The 12,087-nt window shown below is 43.7% G+C and overlaps 1 protein-coding gene across 1 annotated transcript in view; it reads right to left on the bottom strand.

Annotated features, from left to right (window-relative positions):
- The window catches only part of fam120c (family with sequence similarity 120 member C), a 31,956-nt gene continuing 19,869 nt past the window's right edge, over positions 1 to 12,087 (bottom strand). The window contains exons 13-17 of the mRNA XM_033628354.2: positions 9,633 to 9,842; positions 7,864 to 8,107; positions 4,068 to 4,203; positions 2,412 to 2,475; positions 1 to 2,251 (exon numbers count right to left, since the gene is read on the bottom strand). Coding sequence (XP_033484245.2) covers positions 1,994 to 2,251; positions 2,412 to 2,475; positions 4,068 to 4,203; positions 7,864 to 8,107; positions 9,633 to 9,842 — 912 coding nt within the window. The 3' untranslated portion in view covers positions 1 to 1,993. The remainder of the gene's footprint in view (positions 2,252 to 2,411; positions 2,476 to 4,067; positions 4,204 to 7,863; positions 8,108 to 9,632; positions 9,843 to 12,087) is intronic.

The raw sequence follows: 12,087 nt of genomic DNA on the forward strand, positions 1-12,087 counted from the left end.
TTTTTCTTTTTAACATAGCGAGCTCATCCTCTCTTAGTAAGTTTATAGAGATAACAATGTTCATGGCCAGCATCTCTCAGGCAGTATCTGTCGGTCTACTGCTTTTACATTTGCAGTTGTGCTACCAGCTATTGGTAAGTTGTATTTCCGTAGTCAGATGAAACCTACTATGGGGGACACATCTCATTCTCTACAAACATAAGTGCTCTAATAAAACATTATCTTAGAAGTCTCAGATTGTGAGCGGCACACTCGGGTCCGCCATGAGACCTCCCTCTCTCCTGTCATGTGATCCGACCCATAAAGCCTCCGCCGTGTTCAGCTGAGGCCCTTCAGGGCAGGGAAGTGCTTCCTGCTGGTCTAAAGTGACACACCAGAGCTGCGCGGGGCAGCAGCTCATGGTGTTGGGCTATCGTCATGACAACAGTTACTCAATCACCACCAGAGGGTGGGGGGGATCTTTGAGGCTTTGTTGCCACACCCCTTTAATATCGCTGGCTGCCTCAGTTGGCGAGCCGTTTTTTTCTTTAAAAATACACTTTGGAAATAACTTTTTAGAAATCTGAAAAGATTCCCAGGAGTCCTTTCAGCTTCATTGCAAAGTTCATGATTGAACACGTGAGGCCAGTCTGAAGGGAACTATGCCTGGCAGCAGTTACCTAAATCCTCACCATTCATTTCCATCTTTTGCTGGGCAGCAGTATTCTTTTCTTTTTGGCCTTAAACTCCAGAAGGTGCCTCAGAGTTTTTTTTTCATTTCTTTATCACCTGGTAGAAGACTGTCCAGTGTGGTTTAACATTTTTTAAAACAAAGTGCTTCTTTGTCTGAAACCACTCTGTTCACATTCTGACGTCTCGCAAATAGATCTCTACCTTTAAATGTAGTTCTACATGTCATAATGATTTACTTAGGCGCAGGGGACACCCCTCTCAGACTGTCAATTCACCTGTCAAGGGGCTTGTTCAAATTTATCCTATTTAAATACAACATGAAGTGCTTTTTGTTGGGATTATACAATCAAAGCTTTGGGAGAAAGGGACAAAGGGGATGGGAGGATCATATAATAATGCACTTTTTTTTTTGGAGGAGCGGGGTAATATTTTGCATACTTTAGGGCTTAAGGTGCATAAATTCATGGGGTCTCAGCACAGCTAAGCACGAGGCTTTGCTACATGGGTCAAAGTAAGATAGCACGCTAATACCATGGTGGTGCAGAAGTGCTCCTGTGATAGATAACCAATCAATCAATAAAGGGGTTCGTTGCTAGTACGTAAACTAACATCGTGTGTTTAGCAGTGCTGCTGGAGTGCGGGGCGAGGGGGTGGGGGGGCGAGGGTCACTGCACAGAAGAATGGTACATCACTTTGTTGAAATCTTACTCACACATCCGGAGTCAAACTCTGGACATCTCTCTGGATTCATGTAAGACAAACCTCACACGAGATGGCTATGGCAACAAACCGCATCAGCACACAACTACCAACCATGGCGACCAGGCCTTGATGCTGTAACCATGGAAACCACATCCAATCTGTCACCGTAACCGCACGCTTAACATCTGTGTGCAGAGATTAAAACAATGGGACCATTAAAAACACAAAATAAGACATTTTAACTGTACAGATACCCATACTTAAGGGTGGGTCGTTTAAGTGGTGGGTTGTAATGGGGGTGGGGGGGCTTCAAGCTTATTTTACTCTGAGTGCGAAAGGGAGGCATTTAGGATTTTTGAGGGGTGGGGCGCTTACAGACTCATGGAGAAAACCTCTCTTCATAAAACAATGTGAAACCACATGAGAAAACTAAAAAGGAAGTAACAGCTAACTGCTTTAGCCTATCACATGGAGCAGCAGGGACGGCGAGGAGGAGCCTCGCCTCACTTCCTGCTCCATGTGATAATGTGCACAGCTAGCAGGCGGGGCTACAAAAACAGGGAAAGGCAGTCAAACACAGAGAACTCTCTCAGAGCAGTGCATCCCGGGAAGGATGCCATCACTCCTCCTTCTGTAGCGCTCCGTCTGACGGGCAGTCGTCAAGGCAACAGGGGGCCTCCACATCCACCCCCTCTGATTGGTTGTCTCTGCTGGCTAAGGCACACGGGATTGGCTGGGCCAGGGGGGCCAGCTCCAAGGGCTGGCCGATGGCGGAGGCTGCTGAGCTGCCATTCAGCTGCTGAGTTGTAACCTCTGGCGTGGGGGCCGCCTCCTCTGAGGGCTTTGGGGGACTGCTGGATGGCGGGGGTGGCGACGTCTGGAGGAGGACAGCCATGCAGAATTTTAACAGGACAGCAGGAGGCAAGATGGCCAAAAGGAACATCACAGACAGAGAGGGAATTCATAGCTGTGATCACGATCCATGAAGGAAAATTAAAGTTTAAATTAAATTTAAAGAACATTTGCTCGTGTCGTACCTGTGATCTGTTGGTAGGTGTCTTTTTCACCCCCCTTACTTTAGCTGGAATCTCTTTACCCCTCCTGTGATGAAGAAACAGAGAGACGTTCAGATCAGATGTGAAACACAACAAGTATCAATATTCTGCTTTAAGGCTTGATCACATCAGCATTCCAGAATTAGCTGCAAAGTAAATCCATGCAGGCGAGTTAAGTTTTGATCACCCATTCAAAAGTGAAAAGGAGTCTATAATTTTTTTGCCAATATCTTTTTGAAGCTAAAATTAAAAGAGGTGTAGGGATTAGGGACGTCAGTTAACCGGTAACTAACTAGTTTGTTTTTTTAAAGGCAAAATAAAGTGAAATACAGGAGCTTTAGCACTACATGTCACGTGTAGCTAAGTGCTTACTGTTACGTTAGCTTTAGCAGCTCTGCATCGTGCACCACCCAGGGCAGGTGGGAACTAAGTTAGCTAATGGAGCTGCTTATTTGCGATAACTGCTGGTAACGCTGTCCAGGTGACGACACAACATGGCTGTGAGACATGGCGGCCACCCTCTCCTAACATGATCAACTTTTCCGTGTTTATCAGACTGAATATTTACAGAAGAAGGGAAAGATATCTGTCGACTGCTGAGCGTGGACACTTCCTGTGTCTGTCCTTTCAAATTAAGGTTTGATTTATTTTGACAAGGCGCAGCTCTTTATTGGGTTTCACTTTTTTTTTCTTTTTTTTCCTGTGACTAAGCATCCACTGAAATCATATCGACTAATGACCTTTCTGGTCGACTAACTTTAATCGACTATTGGGGGTAGCCCTAAAAATATTCTCGCAGTTAACATCGACATCCCTAAAAGGTATAATTATCATCTTATTTGATTGTTAATCAATGAACAAAGCCAAACCTTGATTTGTGTAGAGAGCATACACTGAGGAAAGTGTTGAAAATGACACAACTTTCTTGCTCTTTTTCCCTCTTACTCCAGAACACAGACAACAACTTAAGTTTTTATAAATAATATTAAAAAACAACTAGTTATTGTTCAGTAAATTATGTTTTAACCTTAAATGCTTCTTTTTCATGTTTGTAGTCAGTGAGAGAGAGGGGGAAGACCAATTCAAGCTCCCTTCAGCCCCCTCCTCCTCTCTTTGATCACCATCACTGCAAAGGAGCCGAACTGACAATATAGTTGTTCTCATTTACATATTTTTCTGTTCCTGTTGTCAGATAACAGAGCGAGTGTGAAATCTGATCGTTAGCGAGCTTGCTAATGTTGCTGGCTTGATCTAGTATTTATCTTCCGGAATTGCCAATAATTACAGCAACTTTCAAACTAATTTTGCTCAGCTAGTCTTTGAGGAAATTATTTCTTTCTTATTGCCTTCAGCAGTAATCAACAGCCGCCTGTTTGCGACTGAAACAACAGACATCAATATTAATGCAATCACTGTGACTAAATAGTATTTCCATGTTTTGAGAATGGATTTCTAAACCAGGGTCATAATGACGCCATATGTAATGTTTCTACAATGTTGGAAAGCTGGTGGAAGAATATGCTTGTGGCTGATGTTAATATAACGACACAGAGAATAGTTAGGAGTACACTCAAGCCTCACACTAACTTCATTCTCAGCCATTAGCTATATTGATTAAAGGATCATGGTCTTACTCACCCTCTCCCTGCTCCCACTGACACCACCTGCATGTTGAACCCCCCTCTCCCACGGACTGGTTTGTTGCCAGCCCACTGGCCAACAACCATACCAGCTATCTCCAGTTTCCCTCCCTGAGGGGGGATGGACTGAAGGCCTGAGGAAAGAAGAAAAGAAGTGACTTTCTTTACTGTGGAGTCTCAAATAACAAACTCTAGCTGTGTCCTACTTCCACACTGCACACTGACTGTGCACAGTATGTACTGTATAATGTTCTTTAAAGTACTGTGTAGGGTTTTTCAGGGTTTGTTTGCAAGAACTTGGGATACTTTACTGTTTTATATTAAGAGAAAATAAACACAACTAAAGTACACATTACAGTTACCACATATAAGCAACAAAATAAGGTCTGCAACTTTCTGTTTAAATCAAAGTTAGAAACTTTTCTGTGTGACGCTGCCTTTTATTACATTTGGGGCTATTTATTTATCTTGGTCTGCACTGTAATATATTTTTTTCTTGGATTATTTTCAAAAACTATTTGTCTTTTTACATTGTGTTTCTTTTAGAGTTTGTCTTACTGCCTTTTGTTGAGCACTGTGAGTTTCATTGTTGTTGAAAGGTGCTGTATAAATAATCCTGCCCTGCTTTCCTGTGTAAAGGCGATCAAAACTGTACAATGACGCTGCCGACCAGACTTAAAAGAGACGGCAAAATATTTCTACACAGATTTAAGAGTTCCTTTATTGGTTTTCTGGAGCTGTTTCATCACTATCCACAACGGACCCTTTGCCAGTTATAGTGTAGCATCAGCCAGCTCCGACTAGGGTCCGACAACTACACAGCTGTGCTCCACAGACTCTTATTTCACAGTAATCAGTATCTAGTTCCTAAAATGTTGAGGCAGAGAGTCCTGTCTGTAGCTCTGGTTGAGGCTGAGAGGCTGTCAGCAGATAAACGGAGATCTGTGTGGGTACATGAGACCCTAAAAAAGAGGCTGGATCATGGGGAGTACCACCAGTTGGTCCAGGAGCTTTTCCTCCATGATGGACATTTCCAGGCATATTTTAGGATGACTCAGGGGCAGTTTGACAACCTGCTGTCTATCGTTGGGCCGTACAGCTCTGGGTATCCAGCAACCACTACCACCAGTTTCTCCTCCATTGTTTACCAACTGTAACCTTGTTGTCGTGACCACCACAGAAGGCCCGCCTCTCAAATCATCTGACTGGACAATGGGAAAAAAGCTGAGACAACATGGAGTGCTTTTCTGCTCTGAGTTGAAGTTTTTCCAACTCGAGGAGTTCAGATTGCTCCGTCAAAAATGCCAGGTGCCTACAGTGCAATAACGCGAGGCACGTGGCACCACAAAAAACACGAGCAAAAAGTTTCATTCTCATTAAAAACACTTACAAAAAGGCGCCTCCAGCTGCTAAAACGCTCTCTGTGTGATCGGGGCTTAATGCATACTGAATCCATACACATGCTGCGTTTGCTTTGTAATGATTGTAACAATGAATTACACTGAACAAAAATATAAATGCAACACTTTTGTTTTTGCTCCCGTTATCAGGATGCTGATTAGAAAGCATGATTATTGCACAGGTGTGCCTTAGGCTGGCCACAATAAAAGGCCACTCTGAAATGTGCAGTTTTGCTTTATTGGGGGGGCAGAAAACCAGTCAGTATCTGGTGTGACTCAACTCAACTCAACTCAGCTCAAACTTTATTTATAAAGCACATTTAAAACAACCAAGGTTGACCAAAGTGCTGAACAGGTCAATAGAAATAAACAAGCAAATACAATGAGGTACCCAATAGTACACCACAATAATAACCATAAGATACATAAAATACAATACAATAAAATAAAATACCACCACCATTTGCCTCACGCAGTGCAACACATCTCCTTCGCATAGAGTTGATCAGGTTGTTGATTGTGTCCTGTGGAATGTTGGTCCACTCCTCTTCAATGGCTGTGTGAAGTTGCTGGATATTGGCAGGAACTGGAACACGTTGACGTATACGCCGATCCAGAGCATCCCAAACATGCTCAATGGGTGACATGTCCAGTGAGTATGCTGGCCATGCAAGAACTGGGATGTTTTCAGCTTCCAGGAATTGTGTACAGATCCTTGCAACATGGGGCCGTGCATTATCATGCTGCAACATGAGGTGATGGTCGTGGATGAATGGCACAACAATGGGCCTCAGGATCTCGTCACAGTATCTCTGTGCATTTAAAATGCCATCAATAAAATGCACCTGTGTTCGTTGTCCATAACATACGCCTGCCCATACCATAACCCCACTGCCACCATGGGCCACTCGATCCATGTTGACATCAGCAAACCGCTCACCCACACAACGCCACACATGCTCTCTTCCATCTGCCCTGAAGAGTGAAAACCAGGATTCATCCGTGAAGAGAACACCTCTCCAACGTGCCAGACGCCATCGAAAGTGAGCATTTGCCCACTCAAGTCGGTTACAACGACAAACTGCAGTCAGGTCAAGACCCCGATGAGGACGATGAACATGCAGATGAGCTTCCCTGAGACGGTTTCTGACAGTTTGTGCAGAAATTCTTTGGTTATGCAAACCAGCAGCAGCTGTCCGGGTGGCTGGTCTCAGACGATCTTGGAAGTGAACATGCTGGATGTGGAGGTCCTGGCCTGGTATGGTTACACATGGTCTGCAGTTGTGAGGCCGGTTGGATGTACTGCCAAACTGTCTGAAACGCCTTTGGAGACGGATTATGGTAGAGAAATGAACATTCAATTCACAGGCAACAGCTCTGGTGGACATTCCTGCAGTCAGCATGCCAACTGCACGCTCCCTCAAAACTTGCGACATCTGTGGCATTGTGCTGTGTGATAAAACTGAACATTTTAGAACGGCCTTTTATTGTGGCCAGCCTAAGGCACACCTGTGCAATAATCATGCTGTCTAATCAGCATCTTGATATGCAACACCTGTGAGGTGGGATGGATTATCTTGGCAAAGGAGAAGTGCTCACTAACGCAGATTCAGACAGATTTGTGAACAATATTTGTGGGAAATGGTCTTTTGTGTGTATAGAAAATGTTTTAGATCTTTGATTTCAGCTCATGAAAAATTGGAGCAAAAACAAAAGTGTTGCGTTTATATTTTTGTTCAGTGTAAGTCCCAGGATTAACAGGAACAATGTTGCTCCTACATTTCACTGTCTTCTGTCTCAATCGCCGGGTGATTCATCTCGTGCAGTATGGTGGTTCACTTTACTGTGGTCTGCAGGCTGCAGCTTTTGTCTTTATCTTTTTAACCTGTCTGCTGCTGAGTCAGTTCAACATCCTGGATTTATCCTTCAAACACATATTGTAGATCCTTCTGTCTGCTTCTCTCTGAAATCGCTTTTCCTTTATATCAAACTCTGTTTCTTCAGGGAGTGAAGCACTGTGTGTGTGACTGTGTGGGCTCCGTGCTGGCTCCAACAGCTTGACAGACCATCAGCAGCTGACAGCAAAGAACGAGGGCTTAGCAAAGGGTCAAGTAGTTATGAGTTTTTTCAGCTGTCAAAAGCTCCTCTGTTTCCTTGTATGCATTGCATTGTGGGACAATAATGTACATCAACATCACACTTTAAGAGTGCATACTGATTGTTTGAGTATACCTTAATTTCTAACCTCTCCACTGTGAACACATTATGCACTCAAAAGCTGCTTAAAATGAGTGTAGCATGGAATTAGGAGAAAGCGGAGATAATGTCTACGTCTATCTGAAGGTCAAAGAATGCTTAACAGTGTCTGTAAAAAGTAAGGAAGCATCTCTGTACCTGGGAAGGCTCTGGGTCTGTGCTGGGCAGGGTGATGTGGATGATGTGGGTGATGATGATGAGGAGGCATCCCGCCCATGGGGCGAGGTGGGTAAATAGGAGGCATGGGGTAAAAAGGGGGCACCATGGCTGGGGGGAGAAAGGCAGGAGGTGGAAGAGGAGGGGGAGGAGGAGGAGGGCGGGACAGGTTGATGCCCTCGAGGATTGCCTGACGCATCTTCTCCACCTTGGACACCAGCTCCTCCTGCAGAGCAGAGAGACGACTGTGACTGATGCAGCTACAGAGTTATTGATATGAATAAACCACACAGCCAGGACTGAAAGGTAGAAATGTCCCGAGATGATCTTAAAGGGGTGCTTCACTGATTTACAACCAGGTTTGTATCATATAAGTGTGGGTAGTATGTGTAAATGAACTATGGTAAACTTCCCTCCATCTAACCACTGTCTAGAACCTCCTGCTCCCCTCCCAGCAAAACTCTTTTTGCTGGTGCAGACTGTTGCTTGAACTAGACGCTGGACTTCGCATTTTTGTTTTACCCTCCACCCACGCCACCAACACACACACAAAGAGTACAGAAGCTGTAGGTTGTCTACCTCTTGAACAAAAGCAAATGTCACAGCCCTTTTTCTCTGTTTTCTCTGGTCATATAGCGCCATCAGTGTACGTACGGTACTCATTAACCATATCTACACTGATGACACTATATTGTGTAAATGTCTGCTGTCAGTCAGCCTGGTGAAGGCTGGCAGCTGCGCTCTCAGCTCTGACAGACAGCTGCTTTTTTGGACAGAGACGTCAGAGCCGGTGTGGATTTAAAAACTACCTTCTCCATGGCAGAATAGTAACACTACTAATCACACTGCGCAACAAAACATGACATCTGCGAAATAAGTATTCTCCAGGTACTCGACATGGAAGAAAACTGTCATTCTTGTTGAGCAATAGTCATCAAAAGCACCAAGCGCCCCAACATTAATCAAGGTATAGCACGCTAGCACTGCGACGTCGCTTTGCTACTTCGCTATTGTTGGGTTTAAGTGCTGTCGGCCGCCATCTGTACTCAGCCTAAGATTATTAGTGAGATAAAAGAAGCATCAATCTGTAACACTGGACATACAGAAGCGGACTGAGTGTTTCTGTAGTTCTAACATCTCCAACAGAGTGATACATCCTCTCTCTGGCAGATCGCGTCAGCTTCAGGAGCTGCATTCTCCCAGTTAAAGTTTCATTTATATAATGTTAATAATTTATGTTTATAAATTGTATAGTGGGCGGTATGGTGGAGTAGTGTCGCTCACAGCAAGAAGGTTCTGGATTTGAATCCAGAGTGGGGGAGCCCTTCTGTGCGGAGTCTGCATGTTCTCCCTGTGTCAGCGTGGGTTTTCTCTGGATACTCCAGCTTCCTCCCACAGTCCAAAGACATGCAGGTTAATTGGTGACTCTAAATTGTCCGTAGGTGTGAATGGTTATCTGTCTCTATGTGTCAGCCCTGTGATAGTCTGGTGACCTGTCCAGGGTGAACCCTGCCTCTTGCTCAGTGTCAGCTGGGATAGGCTCCAGATACATATTTAATCAACATTTAGATGAACGTTAGTATTGGATGGGAGTCTGAATCGCCAGACACAAAATATTAAAGGACTCAGATCGGACTGAATAGCAACCATTGTTCGACTGACGCACTAAAATGCTTTATAAACTAAATATCATCAACTAAAATCCATCATATCCTGATTTCCTCTCACCTTGCTGCCACATGATTACGTACCTGGCCCTCGCACATGTCCAGCAGGGCGGCCCGGTCACGAGCGGCCCGAGCCAGTTTGCTCTGAAACAGTTTGCCATCAAAGAAGCCCCAGGGACAGCAGTGTTCCCATGGCAACGGCTGGCCGCACACATCGTTGATGAACAGCGCTGTGTCGACACCAGCCATAAAGAGAGAAGCCAGCTGTACGCCGCGGGCATCCACCTTCTCCACCTAACAGCAAACACACACAAATGTCAGATAAGAACATTTTTAAACTGTAGATCAGATGAGTAGTAAAAAGCACAAAGTCGTGACAGTGCAGATGATCATTAGGTCTTGAACACGTGATATGTTGTATGTAGCTAGCAACATCAAAGCCTCTTAAACTGGTCTTAATATGAGGAGTGTAGGAAGGGCAGTATATTTAAGCAGCTGTACCACTGAGTTTGAGGATCAATCAGTCTTGTGCAACTAAACTTCAAAGAACTCAGAAGTGCTGGATCTGACTCGGTATCAGCTGGTACACAATATTTACCATTTAAAAATATTTATTCAGATCAGGTCCGAAAAAACTTCACTTGAGTGTGATAAAACATCACTTATAAGATGACTTCCTTGACAGTTCACAACCAGAATTAATAGTAGTTTATCTTTTGAAATCATGCTAAAATCACACATCTACTGTCACAAAATGCTGCTGTTGGCCTATTTGCTCTCAGATCAACAAATGGACTCAGACCCTCTGTGTCCAGGTATTTAGTCCACACCAGAGTCCGACTGACGGCTTTCAGAGCCGCCCAAACAAAGCCAACAAAACGAGAAAAGCAACAGGGTCTTTTTAAACTGAACAAAACAGGTTTGGTGTGAAAAGACTCATCAGAATTTCATGCGACTGACGAGTGCACTACACAAGGAGATCTCATCAAGAAAATAAAATAATAGCCTGAGTATCAGGTGAATCTGCGAGCTCATGTTTTATTTGCTCAAGCAGATGGATCTGGTCACCTTTCCATTTACACAATATTCAAGCCAACCTGGCCTGCTTCAGGCCAATCACAACTGTTTATCTAATATGGGGCGGGTTTGATGCAATGAATGACAACTTGTGGGGCCTTTGCGCTTATGTGGAATTCATACTTCTGCGCTGAATCGACATCGGATCTGTGTCTGTAGCCTGACGTGCACCTCCCCAGAAATGTAACTACATGTTGTGGCGACACAGACCTCCTGTCTGTTTCTGTAAGCTGAAACCATTTCCCTCAGTGGAAACAAAGCTTTTATTACTTTTATTTCACAGATAAGAAACAATAAATTGTGAAGACAATAAAGCCTCCACAAAACAGCATTTTATGTCTTGTGTGTGATTTATCCTGGCTTCATATGAGCAGAGGAAATCTCTGCTTGTTGCTAGGCTAATTTATACAATGTAAAATGCCATAGGCTTGTGCTCATAACGTTAGCATGGTATATTTGTTTGGAAAACTGTTTAGTATAAGACAGTTGTTTTGTCAGTGAACCTTTTGAGTTGTAATGGAGCAAAATTATGTAACTTTACCTTTGTTAAATGTTGCTGTTGTCCCTGGCTTCATATGAGTAGAGGAAAAGATCGCTGGCCGCTAGGCTAATATATACAATGTAAAATGCCACAGACTTGTGCTAATAACATTAGCATGTTGTATTTGTGGGGAAAATGTGTCCAGATAAAGACAAGTGTTTGTCTGTGAATGCTGCGAGTTATAGTGAAGCTGATTTGTGTACTTGAGTTTGAAACTGTCTCTATTAAGTCATGTTTAATGTGTGTTTTGAATAAAGTAATCTTTACAGCACTTCGCAGAAACCTCTGCTGCAGACTAGTGTTTTGGAGGTGTAACTACAAAGTGACACTGACACACCACCGCACAAGTATAAATGCTCACAACGGCGTAGGGTCAGCTTCACAACTATAAATCCCACTTTACAGCAAAACGTGTGATGATGTCACTTTTGGCTCACGGACCCCTGCATCAGAATCAAGACGGTGAGCACAAACCTAGCTTAGTAGAGAGGAGGGCCACTGAGGCACTTTTGAAAACAACCACACATTTTCAGGGACAAAATTTCACACCTTTTCCATGACTTTTCAAGCATCCATGATACATTTTTTACTTGCTCTGGGTTTTTTCAAACATGAGATTCAAACTCTATTCAAAACATTCAGCTTGCTGGCATACATGGAGGAAAGACGGGACGCATGGAGAAAATTAAGAAATGTTTGTGATGGTAAACAAAACTTAACGCACCAACACATATTACAGCTTGTTATGCTGACATCTTCAGGAAATAAATTTGCTGTTATGTTACATTTCATGAAAGATTATTCACAGAAGATTACTGAAACAATTTTATTACAGGCAACAAAATTCCATGACTTTTCCAGTCCAGGAAAAAGCAAATGTGAAACTGACTGTGGGAACCCTGCAACCAAGATGGCTGCAGC

This window comes from Epinephelus lanceolatus, chromosome 8 (assembly GCF_041903045.1).
Source record: "Epinephelus lanceolatus isolate andai-2023 chromosome 8, ASM4190304v1, whole genome shotgun sequence".
Classification (NCBI taxonomy): Eukaryota; Metazoa; Chordata; class Actinopteri; order Perciformes; family Serranidae; genus Epinephelus; species Epinephelus lanceolatus.